This window comes from Aythya ferina (genome assembly GCF_964211825.1).
Source record: "Aythya ferina genome assembly, chromosome: 6".
In the NCBI taxonomy this organism is placed as follows: domain Eukaryota; kingdom Metazoa; phylum Chordata; class Aves; order Anseriformes; family Anatidae; genus Aythya; species Aythya ferina.
In genome coordinates this window covers 28,040,174-28,061,459 of record NC_140303.1, presented here as the reverse complement: position 1 = coordinate 28,061,459, position 21,286 = coordinate 28,040,174, and the positions used below count along the sequence as shown (strand labels likewise).

The following is a 21,286-nucleotide window of genomic DNA, read 5'->3' as shown; positions in this document are numbered from 1 at the left end:
CCTTGGTGAGTGAACAGGGACAGGGACCACGCTGATAGCACTGGGATTATCCCAGGGCTTGGAGGAGCATGCAGAGGAAGTGGAGGTCCTGGCGGTGTTTCAGTGGGGAAAGGGGTGAGCATTTGCAACCCACATGCCTTATGGGCTCGGCCACTTGGAAGCAAATTTCCCCGATGTCCCTGTGTGATCGAGACCACAGCAATGTGCTTGTCCATAAAGAAGCACTTGAAATTTCTGCATAGGCTCTGATAAGAAAAGGAGGGTCAGAGGCGTGAAGCCCCAGAGGAGCTCCCACTGAGGGAGCCCTTTCCTTTCAGGAGGGCTTTGCTGCCACTATTTCTAATGTGAGAGGGAGACCTGAAATCTCCCTTCAGGAAAGCCACTTCCCTCAGTGTCCTGACAGCCCACAGCCGTGGTGAGCGGCTGGGGCAGGAGCCTCGGCTCCAGCCTCCCCTGGGAGCCTGGGCCTGATCCTGACCTGACCAGGCCCTCCGGCACAACAGCACTGGGAACAGCCACGGGGCTCACACCACAAGCTGCCACGCGTGTGGAAGTGGGAGAGTGGCCCTACATCTCATCACTGGCCCATTGTGCATAAATTTAAATTTGGGAAGAAAATCCTGGCTTCTGAGTAACTCTTGGATGTGATAATTCCCAGACCCTGTATGAAGTGTGGGCGCTGGTCCATCACTTCTTTCTGGACCCGAGTGAGAAGGAGTACTATTCAAGGGAAAGCGACTGAAGGTTAAAAAGGGTTATATTTGAGGAGAGAGGCATTGAGAAGTTTGTTTTAAAAACTGAAACTCTGGCAGATGATTTGAATTAATTTTAAATAATTCCCTAATTTTGGTTCAATTTCTGACGTTTTCAGATTCATTGTAACCTATCATGATTTTAGGCTTCTAAACAAAACTTCTTTTAGAACAACAACTGAATTTTATTTTATTTTTTCTTTCATGATTGATGAAGGGAGTGCTCAAACAGTTTGGAAACTTTTCTCCTAACTTTTTTTCCAAGTATCAGAAAAATCTTGAAACTAACATTGTTGGGTTTGCTAAGTCAGCATTCCTGAAAGGGAAGATGAGTTGGGGGAGTTTTAGTGATAAATCCTCCCGAGGCTCTCCGTCTCCATCTCTCTGTGCCTGAAAATGGATCCTGCCTTCATTTACTTCTCCAGGCAGTCAGTGCTGGAAAAGTTGTATGCAGTGTTTCCTTTGAAACATCACTGGACCTCAGGCAATACAGGGTTTTGCTTACCTGTTCTGAGCAATACTTTAACACCTTGCCTATGTGTACAGCTACTCTAGTATTTATCCTTGCTGCTGCCTGTTATCATTTAATGTTCATGCTCCATGTCCTCGGATCAGGGGATGAGGTCATGCTGATTTTATTACTAAGAATGATCCTGAAGCTGTTAATCTGCTTTTCAGAAATAATTGTGAAATAATTCCCTCTTCCTAAATACACTCGTGAGTGCTTCCTTGTGTGGTTAAATTCCTTTTATGTTTCCCAGACATTTCCCTTTCTGGGCATCTCAGGCAGGCTGTTATTAAGTAGAGATGAATTGTTCATCCATAGCCTGATTTTAGGTCACAGCTTTCCCTGAAAGCCCTCAAGATCTCAGAGGCTTTTGTGTAAAGCACGAGCCTAACCTATTGGATCTGCTATCAAACATTTCATATTGCCCACGGTATGTGCAAGATCTAAATTAGAGCGGACAGTAACACGATGCATATTACTGGTTTGGTGCCAGGAAGTCCCAGGCCAGCTTGCAAATCTGACAGCTTCCAGCAGAGTTTTACACGGGGAAAAAATGACATACCTGTGTGCAGCCAGGAGGGTGCCCACGTTGGTTGCACCGGTAAAACCAGGGCTTCCGTTGGACATCAGGACTTCTTCGCTCTGCAAATTAACAGTGACCAATGGCTGAACCAGCGCTGTGGACATAAATCATAGGAAAGAACAGCGAGAAATGAGTACAAGGCTTTTCTTTCTATTTAGTAATTTATCAAGGGAAGTGGCACATTAATAAACAGATCTCCCTTGAGGTGTGGGAGTAACAGAGATAAATATGACTGTCAAATCTGGCCTGCTTCCTTCTGTTAGAGAAGGAGGAGACTGTGGGAATGCAAATGCAGAAAGCAATATCCATATCTGGAAAGATGCATATTATTTGTACGACAGAAACATTGTCAACTCAGCTGAGATAGAGCCCCATCACACAAGGTGTAATACATAGGTAGTAAAACACAAACCCTCTGTACAGGAGCTCATCTGAATAGATGACACCGAAATACACACAAAGAAGAAGCAACTTGCTCAAGGAGATGTGGCTGGGGAAGACTGGCAACAGCACCCGGGTCTTCCTGGGTCGTGGCCCCTGTATTGGCCTTACTGCCAGGGAAAAAAAAAATATTAATTAGTTCACATCAGTGATATTAATACGTTATTATGTTGTGGACACAGCACTGTTTTCACCTTTACGATCTGGACCCAAGCAACCTTTGCATGGTTTGGGGGCCTGGCAGGGCCCAGATTTCATGAACAAAGTGTGAAGTTTGGGTGTTCTCCAATCCAGCCTTCAGGCAGCACTCGCCTTTGCAGAGGGGAATTTGTTCGCTCATTTTAGTTTTGCTTCCTTAGCACCTCTGCAAGACGGCGGCTGCTTTTCCAGCTCCCGAGGGACGTGCCACTCTGCAGCAGAGCAGGGCTGGGAAGGGCCAGCCACGAGCATTTGGAAAGTTTGAGTCTAGTCCCACCAGATCACAGGGTGGCTTTAACAGTCACAAGGTGATTTTGTAGACCGCGGTGTGATTTTTGGGTCTGGTACCTGGTCTTTGAGTCATTTTTTCAGCTTCTCTTTGCTCCTTGAAGCTGGAAAATGTAGTTTTACAAAATACTGTAAGAAAGGGTTTAGCATATATACAACAACCTGATCTTTAGGAGAAGTGCCCAGTATTGTTAGCCTTGCAGTGAAGGCATCATAGCCAGCAATTCTTGAGGCTTCTCAGTCATAGGACAAGAATCACAAGAGTGCTTGGTTCAAGTACCAACCTGGAAGTCCAACTTTGTTCAGGGTGACCTTGGGCAAGTCACTTAACTTGTGCAGCGAGGGAAATAAGGGTAGCGAGGGGACAATGGCACTAAATCCCATCAGTTGCACAGCACTCAGGCATGGTAATGGTGGTGCCACTTAAGTACATGGGTGACTCATGTGGGCGCTGGGAGACTGAAGCCCAGCCACTGATGTCAGGAAAATGTTGACACAAACTTCTGCAAGCCAACACAAATTGAGGAACGCTTTTGCCATGCTAGCAGGGTATATTTTGCCAATTTGTACGTCCCATTCACCCTCTCTTGTACCAGTACTATCTGCAGGGCAGAAAATTCATGTTCCTGCAAAGTGCTGGCTTGTGTTTGGTGATACAGAACCAAAATCTCTTCCTCTGACTGTCTGGAGTAAAATAGCTTGTATTGCCTGTCTGGGCAAGTTACTTCTTCCCTCACAGGCTTTAATACAATATAGCCAGAGCAAGCCTGCAGGGCAGCTTTCTGGGGAGACCACTGCTGGAAAAAACAGGTAGTAATACAGCACTACACTCTCCTGGGTGAAGGACGGGGATCATCTGCCAGACAGCATGGCCCAGTGGCATATTTTTACTCTTAGGAATCTTTTTTAAAGATAGGTGGCTCCTTCCCTGGAAGCTACTCTCCTTGCTTTGGAGGGATGAGCCCATCCAGGCAGGGCTGGGGCTTGGCCAGGAGCCAGAGCTGGTACCTGGCTCTCGGGGACCACTGTGATGTTGCCCAGGTCCCATCCGCACCACCCAGTGACTTGCAGGTGATTTAGTCCTGGGCAGAGTTTCCTCAGGATGAAGTCAGTTGTTCCAGTCAGTTATGCGGAAACACTGGGGGAAGCCAAATTAGTAGAGCAGTAACTTGCCGTGTATTGCAGATCCACAAATGGGACTGGCAGGGTTGAAAATGACTTCATGCCTGAATGATTGACAATTGCTAATAGGGTCCAGGCACTGGCTGGTCCCCTTGAAGGAGGAGAGCTTGAACTTTGCGCCTGAACTGCCAAATTGCTTTTCTTAAAACTCTTAATTTACTTTTGGGGCTCCTGGAGTCTCTCCTCCCTCATTAATTGGGTGGTCAGCACTGTGCTCACACTCCTTTCATCCTGCTCCCAACACACTCACCATTTCTGGGGGTCACCCAGGCTCTGACGTGCGGCTCCGCTGGCCTCCTCCTGCCACCAAGTCAACAGGAACGGCCGCGCTCACAGAAATCTTCTGGGGCCTTTTCCCTTTTAATTTCAAGTTAATTTAGTGCCAGAGAAAAGGGATGATTGACAGGCTTCTGTTTATCCTCTGAGGAGGACGAAGCACGCCAGCGTTTGCCGTGCTGCTTGACCCGTGTCACTCGGCACCGAGCAGAGAGGAAACCTCCCACCCAAGTGCAGCTGCTGCCCACAAAGCTTCTCACACATCCCGTGGCAGGCACAAGAGCAGCAAGTCCCAGCCCCCCTCCACTGCCCATCCCAGAGCTCCTCTACCCCCAGCACAGTGAGGGAGTGCTCTGGGAGGTGCCCCCCTCACCTGCCCAAACCCACCCTCAGCCACCAGGCATTTCTTTCCCTTCACCTGGCTGCAGGAAGGGAACAGTGTGCTGGTTTTGTCTGACTTTCTGCTTTTTTTCCTCCCCTCCTCTCTCTTTCCTACAGTGTCCCGGTTTTCAAGCCCGCGGGTGACTCCGAGACTAAGCCGAAAACGAGCCCTGTCCATCTCCCCGCTGTCTGATGCCAGCATTGATCTCCAGACGATGATCAGGACCTCCCCAAACTCCCTCGTGGCATACATTAACAACTCCAGAAGCAGCTCTGCAGCGAGCGGCTCCTATGGCCATTTATCTGCTGGGACAATAAGGTAACACTTTGGGAGTGGCCCAGTCTCGCTGTCTAAGTGTCCCCCAAAAGGAGGAGTGATGTCTCCTCCAGCAAGGGAGACTTTCCCTGCCTCAAAACCTCTCCTTCTGTGCACTGGGGCTGTATGGTGTATTAAATCCAAGCCCCCTCTGGTTTTGCATCTGAAAGGGTGCTTGGAAATGTCTGGGGGAGAGGGGATGGGTTGCTGGATGGGAATATTGGTTACCAGGTTTCCAGTAATTACAGTATGATCATGCCTTTTTGCAAGCAAGCAGAAATGGAGGATAAATTTGTCTAACAAAATGCTCATTGTGCATAGTTCAACTGATTAAGAAACCCCTCTGATTTAAGAGATTGCCCCAAAGTATTCTTGAAATTATTGGCTCACATTCTTAAAATAAATAAAAAAATATTGCCTGGGTGGATTTAAGAGCCTAATTCTAAAAACACATTTGAAAAAAAAAAAAAAGAATCTAAGCCCTTGAGTAAAGTTTTGCTCAAATCTTAATTAAAAAGCACTTACACTAGGCAGCTCACTGTTGTCAATTCCTGCCCTGATTGCTTAACCCAAGTTTCACAATGTTATTATTCTTTTTATTACTTAACTGTTAAATATGTTAGTTCTAATTAACATTGTTGTTGCAAAGCAAGAGTTTGTAAAACTTGCAGGGGAAGTCAGGGACATTGCCATTAGTAACTATTATATTAATTTTATCAGTTACTTTATCTGGCAGTGTCATTTAGAAATTGTACAATCTAACATAATGCTAACTTAAAAAAAATAGTGACTCCTTGTCTGCTAATCCTACTTTTCTGCTCCTGTCACTCCCTGTCTTTAATTGGACATACCTGTAGCATCTGATCTTATACTCAGATTTCAAGCTTTTCAGGGTAGCAGCTGGTATTTTCAACAGGCCTGGGGAGTATGGAGTCAGACCCAGTGGTCAATTGTTGACCTCTTAGGGTGTAATCAAGTAATAACAATGAATTTTAAATTCTTCTCGGAGTTCTAAAGCCATATCTTAAATGCCAGGAATTGTAAAATGGGTTATGTATATAACGGGATAACTGTTAGCGATTTGGGATGAAATGACTTACTATTATTTTTAACAATTCATTAACAGCAGGAATGAAATCTGTTCTCACCCACTCAGACCTAGACTGTAGCTACATTTCAGAAAGTCATTTCTGGACTTTGTTGTAACACAACGGTGCTGGGCAGCAGCCTGCCATCACACCTCATTTACTGCAGCACGTATTTAACTCCCAGAGCTCTTTAACACTGTAGTGATTTTTGCCCTTTAGGCTTCTGGTCAAGTTGTCATTAACTGTTTCAGAAGTGAAATACTAATTGTATGGTCACTGGCAATGAATACTTTCCCTAAAAACAGAATTGGAAATAAGGTGTGTTGCTAATAATGACCCTGTTCTCTGAGTATTTGCACCATGGGCAGTTTTAGTTACAGGAGCAACAATGCCATGAGGGTAAGGATTTGGGGCAGCCAAGTTTTAAAGGTGTCAAATAATCAGTTTGGGGGCTGAGAGTCTACAGCTTGTGCATCACCTGTCTGGAGTAAGGGGAGCAGAGGATACTCACCGCATCTCCAGTGCTCCTTCATCTCTGTCAAGGGGACAAATCCCAGGGGGTGAAATCTGTTTTTCTAGAAGCAGAGCTTCATTTTTAATGCTGCTGGCCACTGCACCCTGGCTCCAACCTGTTGCCTCCAGCTAGCTCCTGAGCAGCCATGAGCTGGTAGTGTTTCTGGTCACTGCTGACCTAGATTGGAGCTGATCCAGTGACCTACATATGACGGGTGACATACTTTAGCAGTCCCCTGAGCCAGCACGCCCCTCACCTGAATGCAGGGTAAACTACATGGCTGGGACAGTGCTAAATGGCTTGTTGTGATCTCTGCCAGCTGAGCCAGGTGAAGCTGGGGTTTTTCAGCCTGGGGGGCTTAACCCCAGACTTGCAAGCCTGCAGAATAGCTCTGCCTGGGAAAAGTTGGGAGCTGCAGGGTTGCAAAGATGCATCCAGATGTGTCCTGCACTCCCTGCCAAGGGCTTTGGCTGTTTTTAAACATAGGAAGCAAAGAAATTACGGTCAGTCTGATACGTGGGTCAAAAGTTTGTTGAGGCACGCATGAGAGAGAGGTTGTCTTTGCAGTAAAGCAGACTGCCAGGCCTACTGTGGCATTAAAGCATCTAGCTGGGACACTGCAGCCAGTTTCCTGGAGTCTCTGAGAAGTCCTGGCCAAACTGGAGTCAGCTGCTAGCCAGAGTGATAAACATGGTTTAAAATAGCTCCTCATCAATTTTCCTCCTCCCACTGCTGCAGCCCCGCGTTCAGCTTCCCCCATCCCATCAACCCCGTGACGTACCAGCAGATCTTGACCCAGCAGCGAGGCCTGAGCTCAGCTTTCGGGCACACTCCTCCCCTGATCCAGCCGTCTCCCACCTTTCCCCCTCGGCAGCACATGGCGGTCATCTCCGTCAACCCTCCTGCGGCACAGATCAGCAGCAACAGCAACTGCATCTCCGACTCCAGTCAGGTAGGGGTGACTCTCACCTTACATCTCTTTTTCTTCCTCCTGACAAAGCATTTCTGGACTTGTCACAGCCAAATAGTGGCCCACCGACCTTCCTTGCACACCCATGCACACAAATACCTATGCAGGAGCCAAAGGCCCAGATCCATCAGAGCACTAACGTGATATGCAGGACCATCTCGGGCAGCAAATCTCCTTGAACACGTGTTACATGCTGTTGAAATCAATGGGATTCGGCACATGCTGAAGGGTTTTGCCAGATAAGCACATGAATGCTGTGAATCAAGCCTTGTCTGTTCTTTCACCAGTCCCTCCTTCCTTTTTCCTACTAACATGAATCACACTGATAGTTTTAAAGTACTGTATCTCTTTTCTCACTAGCAAATAAGCACATCCGACACAGGACCTCTAGCTGTTTTACATATTGTTCCTTCTTTTTCGGTAGTCAGGTGGCCTTCTCATTGTGTATCTGCTGTTGTTTTTACTCATGAATTTTGCAAAATCAAGGGCCATTTTTTGAAAACGAGGAATGCCACAATGTGTATGAAATCATACACCTCACCCAGTCCATGCAAATACCTGTGTACTCACACACATCTCTGTGTGTGCACATACTCTCCCCATGCGTATGGTTAGTGAACACGTCTAACACATTTTTAATCATTTTCCCTTCCCATACTCATTCCTTGGAAGTTTAAATTGCAATTGGTTTTCTCCCCAGAGACTTATTTCACCTCATTTCACACCCATTTCAAATTGTTGTTTTAGTTGTATTATACTGAACTTTTCAGACTGGTTTATTGTTTTAGGGTTTCTCATGGCTGCTGCACTGCAATCTCTGTTTGTTATTGAAGGTTATTTGATTGATTGGTTTTGTTTTCTTCTTACAAACTGGCTACCAAAATAATGTGGCTGGCAGGAGTTATGCCTCTGTTTAATAACTTGCAGGACCAATCTTGAGCAATTAGCAAGAGTGTATTTAAAATGTTAATGTTCCAATTTTATGCATATACAATGGGATAGTTTTTTCTCTTGAAGTTGTTCTCATTTTTTAAGAGCTTAGCAAAATATACACATAGCCTTGCATGCACCCAGCATGACGGAGCCCTCACATGTAACCAGAGCTTCCCACTCCCCCCAGGAATTCATTTTCTCAACAAATCATTTCATCACATTGAGAAATAAAATCATGGCTTGGGTGGGGGTTGCATAACATTTTGATGGATTTGACAGGGACTGGATTGCTCTGAAAGAGCCAAGCTCACTGGTGAGCTTGCAGAAGCTGATGGTGCCCTTTATTTTCCCCTCTCTGCCTTGCACAAACCCACACGGGCTAGTTTTCACACGAAACCCATGCCAGCAAGCCAATACGCCATTGTCCCCAGCCACTCTTGAAGTTCAATCTTGACTGATTTTATATTTATCTTTTAACAATGCTGGGGGCTGCAGTGAGTCTCTCATCAGTGCCACATCTTGCTTCATTTTCCTTCCTAGAGCAAGCAGAGCAGTGAGTCAGCTGTGAGCAGCACCGTCAACCCAGTAATTAACAAGCGCAGCAAAGTCAAAACCGAAGTTGAGGGCTTGCCTCCAGCATCCCCGACCACGCAGGTAACCTTCTTGGTGTGACAAGTGTCACAGGCCCAAGGCAGCAAAGCTGCAGGGTCTTGTTGTCTTCGGGAACGATACTCTTGGCATGTTTTGATGCAGCTGGGAGCAAAGCATCAAAGTGTGCCAGGCAGGTGGGTGTCTCTTGAAGCAGAAAGCCCAGCACAGTACAGGGCAGAGCTGCTTTGACCGAGTGAAGCATTCAAATGTGTGCTCGGGACTCAGCATGCTGTTGCTGTGGTTGGATGCAAAGGGAGGAGGGAAGGAATGTTTGACTCATGATAACTGTAAAAATGATGTTTGAGTTTTCTGTGCTGCAAAGCAAGCAGTATTGGTGTCTCAGAGCAAGCATAGATTACAAGGGAATCTTGCATGTAGGTACAAAGCTTGCAAAAAAAAGGACTTCTTGATTCAACAAGGAATTGCTCCTAGCAACATCCTTTACACCAGTGACACAACGTTTGACACCAAGAAGGGCCCAAAGCCCTTTGCTTTCTTTCCAGAGCTCTGTGATTGCAAACTGTTTAATGGCTGACAGTATCCATCTGACCGTCCTTTATCACAACTGTAAACTATCAGGAGTGCTCTGGGCACTTCATTTTCATGAAATATTAGGCCATGTTATTGTCAAGCGAATGGAAGAGTTGATGACAAATTTCTCCGTCTGCCCTGGTTCAGGAGCAGGTCTCAGCATGATGCATGGGGACAGCAACGTGTGCAGTCATCAGGGGGCTGGTAAAATTGATGAAGATAGCATATCAGGGAAAGATAAACATGCTGTAGTCAGCACGATTAGGGCAAAGAGGCATCTCTCTGGAGCTTTGAGTTTAGGAGTGCATCCACACACTGCTGCAAAAGCACATGCCCCAAAAAAACAATCTGGCCACCACCAGGGCTAATAGGGCCATGTGTTTATTTCCTGCAGCAAATGAAAAAAGATCTGAAAGCCATCACCTGCTTTCTCAAGCATCTGTAGCAGAGGAGTTGTGGGACGAACAGCCACTTTCTCGAAGCTGTCATCCACCTTGTCTCTGCTCCAATTTGGAGAGGTGTGTGCCCAACAGTAGGGAGTGCTTGTAGAGCCCAGCCTGGCTCTCCCCTGCAGCCCTGCCTCAGTGTTTCATCCACAGAGTCCCATGCAAAATGAGCACTGAAAGAAGCAGGAGGGGGATTGTTTAAAGTGTTACAAGGAGGCTTGATTAGAATAACAAGGTAAAATTAAGAGAAAGAAAATGTGCATTGGTAGCCTACTAGTTCCTAATGAGGAGATGTGTGGAGTAATACCCCAAGGGAAATGTAAACTTCACATCTTGCAGCATTTCAGTATTGACTGGGAAATTATTGGAAAGTGCCTGGTAGAAGACAGTCTGTTCCTGGCAAGGAGAGCAGGTTAAAAGACTGAATGTCGGGGGTGTCTCCTTTTCAGCTGGTCTAAGTGACAGCTACTTTTTAAATCTGGGGATTTCCATTCTGCTGGAGACTCTGCTGAAAACTTGATTACTGATTGATACACTTTTTGCAGAGTGAGAAGCTCAACCATCCCTAAAAAAGCATGTGTGTGTGTGTTTTGTTTTGGAAATGCTGTATTGGAAACGCCTCATGTGAGTTGTGGTTTGGGTGTCTAAAATCCTTGGCCAGACAGTATCTTCCATGGTGGTGTGCACTATAAAAAATGTAATTCAGACAAGATCTGTGGCACACGGTGGAGCACGAGGCATGAGGGACCTGAGTTACTGTGCTCTTATGGTACCACAATAGCTCCAATGTACATGTAAATTCAGATTAATGTTGAACTAGCCAGAAATGAAACATGTCGATCCTCTTCAACAAATAAAAATGGTCTCAATTCAGGTTTTCCAATGGAAAGTAGAAACATTTTGGCAAAATAAGATTTTCAGTAGAAAATTTCACATTTTCAGAGAGCACTTTCTGTGAAAAGAAACACTTCAACAAAGGTAGTGTTCACAGCTCAGCCACATAGGAATTGCAGGAAAAAGAAACTGCTGTTTGAACTTTCTCAGACTATTTCTCTGGGCTCTGATGTACTTTGAATCACCAGAAGTCTTTCTGTGAATTACTACAGTTTCCTGTCCCAAGAGCCACCTTGCAATAAGTTTTTTATTTTTAGATTAAGAGCTAATTAAAACAAATCTCTTCCTCTCCATATCTAAACTGTTGAATTGAAAAGTCACAGCTGGTATGTGTGCCATGAGCTAGTTAATGAAAATTGTTGAACTCATACAGCACATCTCACTTTCCAAGCCATAGAATGCCATTAAGCCATTAATCATTGCAGCCCCTCAGTAGATTCTGGGAAGGTGTTGATGGGGAAGGAAATGGCAGCCAAATTGATCCATCTGGGCAGGTCAGAGACAATTTGAGATGGATCTGGCTGTGGATGAATACTTACAGGGCCAGTTGGAACATCAGATCACGAGGAACAGCAACTAATGGGGTCTGTCACCCCAGATGCTCCTGTCTAAAGTTGCCCTAGAGGTGGGATGCTCAGTGCTGGACAGTGATAGTAACTGGGAGGAAAGGGAATGAAGGGGGTCAAAACCAGCAAGGTTTGGTATTCCCAGGTCAGTATTGGCTGCTGGTTGCCTTGTCTGTAGGAGTGATCCCTTGTCCTTACCTCTGACTTGTACCAATTTGCACTTCTGTTGTATGTTACACTGTTGTGGAGATGCTGATGCTTTAATCCTCATACCAGGCTGTTACAAAAAAAAAAAAAAAAAAAAAAAAAAAAAGTGATTCATTTAGCACTGAGGAAATGGGTAGACAGAGAAGTTCAGGAGAGAGCTCACAGCATGCCAAGCATTAAATTAACTTATTTATGAAGATCCCAGTGGGCCCCAGACTGGAGCTGGAGCCCCTGGAGCTCTGCTTTGCAATCCACTCATCACGGGATCTTGTTCAAGCTTCCCAAATTTGCTGATTCCAGAGGAGTGCTTTGAGGGCTCAACATTTGTCCTTGTGGAGTGCCCTGGAGGCATAAATCTTTGGGTAAGGGTTAGGCATCATTTTCCATCTGTTGAAAGATGCAGAAGATAGAATGCTTCTCCCCAGCGTATGTCAGGTGAGTGCGGTAACCCAAAGCTTTGGCTGCTCTGTGATTGCTTCCTGCTCATATTTCCCTGCTTCTCACAGATCAGAAGTTTTTCTTCAGAAAAGGACAAACCCAAACATCAAAAGCCAGCCTTTTCTTTTCTCCAGCCTTTCCTGCAGCTGCTCATGACCTGGCTGGAGCCAAGCACCATCACAACCATGGCTTTGGGGTGTTTCATGTCTTGTCATTAAGTCCAATCCATTTCTGCCAAAACTCTGTAACTCGTTATTTCTCTGTAATCAAGCATGTTGTGTTGCTACCACATTTTAGTGATCAGTTGGTACCTGCCCTGTAATCTATGAATGACAGAGGAATTCAGATGAAAGAAGTTCACCTTATACAATGCACTGTTGTGTGTTGCAGGAGCATCTGACAGACCTGAAAGAAGATCTAGATAAGGATGAATGTAAACAGGAGCCTGAGGTTATTTATGAGACAAACTGTCACTGGGAAGGGTGCACAAAGGAATATGACACTCAAGAGCAGCTCGTCCATGTGAGTAATGGCTGGGAGGAAACCCCAGCGATAAATTTGGGTTTCTGTGCACTTGTCCTCATTTTTTATCACTAGCTGCTGTACAGCCAGAGCTCACTCAGGGAGCTACTAAAGGTGCAAATCAGAGATACAGTGTGTAAACACTGCCAAAGCAGGTCGCTGCTCCCCGAGGAGTTTAGCTGCCAGAAGCCTCTCGTAGATTATTTGACGTTGCTCTTTTCCCAGCTGCTGAGGCTGCATTTTGATCTCCCTCTTGTACAACCCAATAAGAGAAGACTCCGTGCAGAAGACCTGACCAGAAAATGGGGAGGGGGACTGAGACCTCCCCTTTTCTCTGGGCTCACTGAATGAGCCACCCCACACACCTACACCAACTGTGGACCAGGAACAGTCTGTGCTGTCCTCAGTCCTTGGCCAAGGCATGAAAGCATTTCATGCTCCTGTTGACCTGCCCAGCTCATCCTTCCCACCTCCCTGCCTCTAAAGTCAAAAATAGGGCACTTCCAGAGCTTGGAGACACACTCCAGTGTCTCCATCAGGATCTGAAATAGAGAAAGTGGATTGATTTTTTTTAAATTGAGAAATAAGCCTTCCATAATCACAGTGATGTCCCCAAACCGGTGTCAAAACTGCTCTCTGAAGGATCTCCAAACCAAGTCATTAATCGGATTTTCAGTTCTAATTAATTCCTAGAACCTTTTGTGTGCTTTGCTTCACCTGGGAATCCACCATTTGGTTTTCTTTTGGCTTTTGGGATTGACAAATCCCTCAAATTCAAGGCAAATCCCTGAGAAATCAGACACAATCTGTGTCTGAGCCCCATCCTGCCCTCATCCCAGTCCTCATTTTGAGTCTGTGGTGTGAGCCCTGATTGTTTGAAGCCAGCCTAGAGCTGCCAGGAATTCATCAGCCCCAGCAACCACGCTGCTTGCAGCAAAATGATGGATGGAGAACATTTTGCGTCAGGAGCCGCTGTCTTCTGCTTCCCCTTCAGCATTTTGCTGCTTGCCTCAGCGTGGCTCCAAGCCTGCCAGGGCCACACATGTGCGATTCCCTTGCAGTCCTCTTTCCAAAGCTCTACAAAGCTCACATCTGCTCTCACCCTTTATTGTAGATCTTCGTTTTATTATAGTCAGGTTTAGATGCCACCAAGTTTGAGCTGGTTTGAGCTCCCAAGCTCTGCACACAAATTTTGCCTTAGCCCAGAGAGACTGGGGCATTTGATCATTTGGGGGCATTTGTTGTTCTTCAACCTAAGGTTAGCACCTGCCCACCCCTGCCAGAAGTCACTGGTTCAGGGCAACAACTCCTTGAGGACAGACAGATCTGGAAACTGTTTTCAGGGCCAAATGAGCAATAGGGGGTTCTGTTTAATGGGTTGCACATTGCGTGCCATGGGATGTTGCTGTACTGGAGTTAAACCACAGCAGCCCTGTTGGATGGGCTGGTCTCACATTTGTCCAGTGGTAGTTGTGCATTTCCCTCTCAGCTGTAAGACGAACCCTTTAACTCTGCCCAGAGCAAAGTGCAGGGCAGATCCAGGCAGCTCAGCACAATTTATTTCCAGAGAAAACCCAAAGAAAAATATTTGAAAGAATGTCCAAGATTTTCCTAAATGTGGATGGTTATAAAAATGGAGGCTTCTGTACTATGATTACTAGCAACACAGGGTTGTGGATTTGGGATGCCCAAAATACACATGTAAATGAAATACAGATGTCATGGGCCAACTTCTGAGAAGGTGGCATCCCACCATGCATGGAAAAACACTTGTTTGTGTGCAGAGCAAAGTACCTGGGCATGCAGAGCCTATTCTGCACACGCAGTGGGCAACGTGCTTGTGGGACGAGTGCATGTCAGAGAGGAGCAGCAGGAATGAGGGTGTATTTTTACAAGCACCACCACTACGCCGCATCCTTGAAGGCTGCACACATTTGAGAGAAGCCCAAGGAAAGCCCCAGGGCAGGTAGGGCTTCGATGGGAGAAGTTTGATGGGAGAAGTTCGATGGGAGCAGCATAGCTGAAGTGTGGTGAGTTGTGTGACTGCTCCTCCACTGTGTGATGGGAAGCAGATGTTGCCCAGACAGTGAGTTCATGCTCCTGAAGGGGGGCTGCAGTCCCCCTCCGATAAATGTGTCTTCCTCCGGCCCAAGGGGGACCCAACAGGCGAGCCCATATGCTCCCAGCTCGTGCTGCCGTGTGTAGTCTTGGTTGTAAGTCAGATTCCCACACAAACAGAGCCAGGAGACATATCTTTCCAGTCTGGTTTGGACATAGTTTACTGTGTCCGTAGGTCTCCCAAGGAGTTTACTAGATCTCTGCCAAAATCTCACACCAATGCCACGTTATAAAAGCAGAACCATAGGCAGCTGTGCTCCAAACCCACCTGAAACCCAATCCACAGCTGCATGCTGCAGCCTCTCCCCATCATCATGGCATGGGGCTTTGGCTCTCGGTCTTCACCCGTGGCCAAGCTCCACACGCCTCCTCCTGCCCCTGGGCAGACCCCGTGCCCCCAGGCAGCAGATCCCTGTCCCCAGGACTCAGTCATGGCACACAAAATGCTGGGGCTGGAGTCAAGTAGGGCCATGAAGGCAGATTGCTCTGTTTTCCCGAGTTTCTGTGTCCTCACGCTGCCCCGCCACCCCGACAAAGGCTCGTCCCCAGCCGCAACATATGTGCCTGGCCTTGACCAGGGGGTGGAGACAGGGGCTGGAAAAAAAAGTCTCAGTACAAAAAAACAAAACCCAAACCCAAAGTGGTTTATTTTAGGATTTCCTGTCAGTGAATGTCTGCTAAAAACACAGGAGTGAGGACAGGCATTATTTTTGGCAGCAAGACCCCATTCAGAGAGACAGGGCTGCTGCAGGAGCAGCACCGCCGATGGGCTGGTCTCTGGCTCTGTTTATTTTCACCAAGGATTCATCTGCCTGCAGCTGGCAAAAAGCAACCCTCGTCTTCCTCCCAGGGAAGATGAAGGCACCACTCTGGGCCTGACTTTTCAGCACCCAGAAGTGGGATTTTAGGGACCTGAGTACTTAGCAGTAACTGAGGCCAGTGAGCCTTCCCTAGCACCCATACCTTGCAGATGCTGCCATTTCCTGCCAGCCCCAGCACTGGGGCAGGTGGATGTTTTGGGGCCAGCACCACACTCATCTCCTCCTCTGACCCCTCCTTTGCAGCACCCCAGGAAGGGTCCCAGCTGCTTGGTGAGGTACAGGAAGATTCAGCAGACAGAAATGACTCTGTCAAAAATAGTGGTGAAATGCCCACTAATTTCATCTTCCCTTCACCCATAACACTGGCACTGGGCACCCAGGAGGCACCGAGAGGGCTCCTTGCTCCCTGGCACTGCAGGTCCCCATCTCCTTTGCACCATTTTGGCCAAACCTCTGATTTATGGCTGCTCTGGACCCAGCAGCCAGGTGGCTGCTGTGCACCTTCTCATGCAGGACACGCCAGATGACAGCACTGGCTCCTGTGTCCCTGCGGACGGAGGGGTCATCGGTGTTATCCGTGCACCTGGTGCCCAGGTGCAGAGCCTGACCACTGGGGAGGGAACGGCTGGTTTGGGGAGCACCGTGTGTGCTTTGCTGGCATCAGCTCTTCCAGGAGTGACCTGCTTCTCCCTTCTCTCCCACCAGCACATCAACAACGATCACATCCACGGGGAGAAGAAGGAGTTCGTCTGCCGCTGGCAGGACTGCACGCGGGAGCAGAAGCCCTTCAAGGCTCAGTACATGCTGGTGGTGCACATGCGCAGGCACACCGGAGAGAAGCCGCACAAGTGCACGGTGAGCTGGCAGGGCCGTGTGGCGCAGCTCAGCTTGGCAAGTGGGACAAGTCACTTAAGGTGAAAAACAGGCAATTTAGTGCTTCCATCCAAGAAGGAAACCAGAAACCACGCTGTGGGGAAGTACCCAGCCCTGGTTGTGTGTAATTCAGCATCACCCAGTACTGCTGCTGGGGACACACTCCCCTGTGTACTCAAGCATGCACACAAGCATCCTTCCTGCCTCGGGAGCTGGGCCAACACCTTCTGCATGCATACAGCATGGCACCTAGCATTAAACACTGCCCGAGGAAGGGCATAGGGTGACATTTTTTACCTCAGTCCTGTGGGTACAGGCTTGCCCAGTACACAGGAGAGCTGGGCTCATCTGTTCCTCAACCTTGGTGGATTAAAGCCTATATCTCCCATCCCACGTGGAGTGTCCACCGTGCCACCAACCAATGTGGGGCAGCAAAGGACACTTGACGAGGGCATTGGAGATAAGTGAGCCATAGATTTCAGTTGCTGTGGCTGGCTGGTAGGAGAAGAGAGATGCCCATCATCTCTTCCCATGTAGGCTTCAGCCCCAGGGTCCACCCATGTCTTTTGATATCCTCTCCTCCCTTTTCCTCCTGCCAGTTCTTCACACCTCCTCCACTGTCAGCATTACACCATTGCTCTCTCCAGGGTCTCAGAGATGAGTCTCTCTTTCTGTTTGGCAGATGTCTGAGCCCTCCTCCTGTATCTTCCTCCTCTTCTGCTCCATTAGTCACTTCCAGTGCTGCTCCTTTCCTGGCTCTGCCCCAGCTCCTGCTTACAAATATTAGGATACGTATGATTTGCTTGCTGCATGACTCCTTTATCCATCTTCCAGCCTTGTGCTCATTTAATTTAGAGCATTAGCTCCCTGGGGCATAGGGCCATGTCCTTTGTTTTAATCTTCTAAAGCACCTTGCCCAGTTCTAGCACTTTACCAATCTTCCTTAAAAGTATCAAGGAATATTGATTGGCAGTGTGCTGCGAAGGGAGCATCAAGGGAAGACTAGCCCTGCCCTTCCAAGTAGAGGGACTCAGGAGGTGAAAACCAGCAGGGTCTGCATCCTCTCCTGTACTGAAATGGAGCAGGAAAAAGCACTGCTGCTCAATCCTGCCTCTTTCCAGCCTCGCTTGTGTCTCACTGGAGCAACAGCAAGGCTGTGGCAATTTGCAGTCTCAAATCATCCTCTGCCTGCAGTCCTTCTGTGTGTGAAATGTCACAGCAACCCTCCCTGAACCGGAGTCCTGGCGGTTTCCAACTGACTGGGATACATGGGAGCTCTGCAGATGGTGCCCGTGTTTGGCAGAGCATTCCTTGCCCATGTCTGGCAGTGATTTTTCAAAGTGCCATTTGTTTCAGACAAGAAGTTTGCGGTGTACATAAAGCTACAGATGAGCCCAGTTGCAGCCTGGGATCTGGTCAAGAATTATTTCAACAGATGACAGCCAGAACTCCCACTGACATAATCAAATCCACGCATAAGAGTGGGAACAACTGCTTTGAACATGCACAGGATGCTTTGCTGAAAAGCCTTTATTTGAAAATGGGGCCTCAGTACTTTTCCTCTTAGGAACTGCATTTTTGTGTCAGTATCCAGCAAAACCAGAATGGACACATGAGTTGCCTCGTGCTGAGTTCCCTTTGTTTTCCAGCGAGTGGAATGATGTATTTCAGTAACCATAATCGACTCCAGTTTGCCCAGGCCAGGAGAAGAAAAGGCTATACTGTGCTCCTCAAAGTTGCAGCATGTTCTGTGGGCCTAAGGGGCTCGTGAAAGTTGTCTGAGGAAGGGGAACTGGATGCCTCAACGTATCTACAGAAGGAATCAGCTCCTGAAGGGTGCTTCTACTGTCTTGAGGAGACCTGGGTGTCAGAAGAGGGCAGAGAAAGTTTGCCTTATGTCCACCATCCTCATGCCAGACCATAAGGGGAAGCTGGAGTAACCCTATGTCTTTTCCAGAACAACGAAGCTACATGAGATCGGTGTGCCTACGTGCTGGGGTCCCAGATGGCAAGGAATGGGAGAACCTCGTTAGTAGAGCCCTGTCTGTGCAGAGCCAGGCCAGTGGCACTTAAATTACTGCACATGTTAAAGGCAATAAATTCACTCCTTGGTTGGTTAGGCAGCAGAATGATAGAGCGACAGCTCCCGTGTTGCTTCTTGCAGCAGTGGGAAGCACAGTGGCCACCATTTCAGCTAAACCCCAAGTGTTCAGCCCTTCACAATCGTTGCTCTCAGCAGAGCTGATGGACAAGGGGAGTCAGAAAAACAAGTTGCACTCTCCTCCATCCCTCTCTCTCCTCCCCCCCCCCAAAAAAAAAAAAAAAAAAAAAAAAAAAAAAAGTGCATTCACTCTGGGCTTTCCAAGAGGAGTAACAGTTTCCTGGGCTGCATATTTGCCTCTCTCCAGTTAGGGCAGGCTATACTTATACCCTCCGAGTACAAGGAGACAGGTACAGCTGCTCTTATTGCATGCAGCTGCTTTTGGCTTCTGCCCAGAAGGGCCAGCTGCACAGACGTGTAGGACCACTCATCTGCCCACAGGGAAATCAGACACTCAGCTGTAGCATGACCTGTCCTACTATGACATTCTATTTTTTTTTTTCACTGACCAAGATTCAAACATAACAAAGCAAAGTCTTGCCACAGCTGGACTGGACTTGCAAACACATTTAAGTGGTCTGACTAAAATGCAACACCTTATGGCTTTCATACATTACAACAGGAGGGACTGCTCATTGAAATAGAAGGTATATTATAAGGTGCTTGTGTAGGAATTGCAGCACAGAATTTTCAGCTCTCCAAGCTGAACACTGAGTGCCACATTTAGCCAGAATTTAGAAGGGAGACTTATGTTTCTTAAAACCTCTTTCAGTGTTTGTAAGTTTCCACTTTTTTCATCAAAAGCATTTAAGATGGCCTCTTGGGTATGAGTGACTGATGATATCCTCCTTTGCTGCAAGGGCAGGTGCAGGGAGAAACATCCAGCCCAGCCCAAGCAGAGGGTGGCAGGACTTCCACCACCTGAAGCCTGACCATATCTCCCAAGCTGCTCCTTCTCGTTGTGTGGGCAGCTGGTTTCCTTCCAGGAGAAAGGCTTCTGGCCTGTAGTGTCATCCAAAAATCCATCTGTCTTCAAGATTGAGAGTCTTGGTTTTTAAACTGGTAATGTCAGACAGCCTGACCACAGCATCCTCCAAGAGTAGACCCAAGCTGTAATTTGGAAAACTTCAAAGGTTGCTAGATTTCTGCTTGTGTGTTAGGGAATGGTGTGGTCTTTCCAGCTCTGGGGCTAGGGAAGCTGCGAGGCTGGTCAAGCTGCTGAGAAGCTGTCGGTTCTCTGGGCGGGAAGGAGAGGGCCTCCATTTCCGAGTGTGTTAGCTGCAAAGGGATGCCTAAGAGAGCCCTGGGAGGAACAGACGGCTGTTCAACCCTGCTGGAAAAAGCAGTCTCTTGTTGAAATGTCAGGTGGGTACCCAGTAAGGAGCAGCACCTTAAACATGAGTCACTGCTCAAACTCTCAGCCTGCCTAGGGAGCGGAATTCTCCCAACAAAGTAGATGTTGTTCCCTAAAACACAAGCCCTTTAAAGGAAAGAAATAAAAAAAAAAAAAAAAAAAAAAAAAAGAAAGAAAGAAAGAATGAGAAACAGATGAGAAGGGTTTAGGCAGGGGGAAAATCAAATTTTTCTGGTTAATTAATCAGTCCTCTTGTGTTTTTTTATTTTAGTTTGAGGGTTGCTCCAAAGCCTATTCCCGCCTGGAGAACTTAAAGACACACCTGAGATCCCACACTGGAGAAAAACCCTACGTCTGTGAACATGAAGGCTGCAATAAAGCCTTTTCCAATGCCTCAGATAGAGCCAAGCACCAGAACAGGACGCATTCCAATGAGGTAAGCCTGGGCTCACCGCAGCTCAACGGAGGGCTTTTTTTTAATTTTGCTGACAATAAACATACATTTTACATGCTGGACTCATGTAAAAAGAAACCTACTGTAATGAGAGGTTTTTCTTATTTTTTAATAGGATTTATTTTGCTGGAGAGCCAGACCACATTAGCTTTATATTTATGAAAGCCATGTTTGAAATCATAAACAGATGTTAAAGTATGCAAACTTTTTAATCGTCTTTGGAAATGAAAGTGAGCATTTTCCAAAATTATAATTTTTAATAGTGTGAATAGGATTGTACATTTGTGCATGTGGTGTTTAATGTTACTGTGATGCAGACTTGCAGTAGTATAACAGCTACCCCAGATCCTGATGCTCTGGAAATAATACTCCCTCCATCGTTTGATGTACAATGATAGAGCACAATGCAATGCTTTGTTAACCTTGGCTAATTAAGACCCACTATTAGTAGTAGGGGAGCAGAGGAAATTGCCTTTATTGTAACGCATGTGATGGTCTGTTGCAATCAACCATGGCCAACGATTGAAATTTATATTACCACTAATTAGCTGACAGGGAAGAAAAAACAACACTCCAAAGTTCTAATAATGTTTGCAGCCATGAAGAATTCAGTCTGTAGCCTAATTTGCAACAGTTAAATATAGACTATTGGAGAATGGAACGCAATTGCCACAGATGACAGCTTTTTAAAGCGATGCTGTGTCTACAAAGGGCTTTGGGGGAGTATTTCTATCTCTGGCATAATATCTGTCAGCGATAACCAGAGCTCTGTAGGCTGAAGCTTTTCTGTTGGAGTCAGAATAAGGATTCAAACTCTAGGATGCCCTTCTGTGCTGTGTGATGCTGAGATGGACCCAATGAGTGACCTGAATCCTGGTAT

At 46.9% G+C, this 21,286-nt stretch overlaps 1 protein-coding gene across 5 annotated transcripts in view; it reads left to right on the top strand.

Moving 5' to 3' along the window:
* Positions 1 to 21,286, top strand: part of GLI2 (GLI family zinc finger 2) — a 297,910-nt gene that overhangs the window by 263,259 nt on the left and 13,365 nt on the right. For all 5 annotated transcript variants that reach the window (XM_084523598.1, XM_084523599.1, XM_084523600.1 and 2 more), the window contains 6 exons: positions 4,727 to 4,928; positions 7,266 to 7,479; positions 8,971 to 9,084; positions 12,554 to 12,685; positions 16,330 to 16,479; positions 20,224 to 20,388. In XM_084523598.1, coding sequence (XP_084379724.1) covers positions 4,727 to 4,928; positions 7,266 to 7,479; positions 8,971 to 9,084; positions 12,554 to 12,685; positions 16,330 to 16,479; positions 20,224 to 20,388 — 977 coding nt within the window. The remainder of the gene's footprint in view (positions 1 to 4,726; positions 4,929 to 7,265; positions 7,480 to 8,970; positions 9,085 to 12,553; positions 12,686 to 16,329; positions 16,480 to 20,223; positions 20,389 to 21,286) is intronic.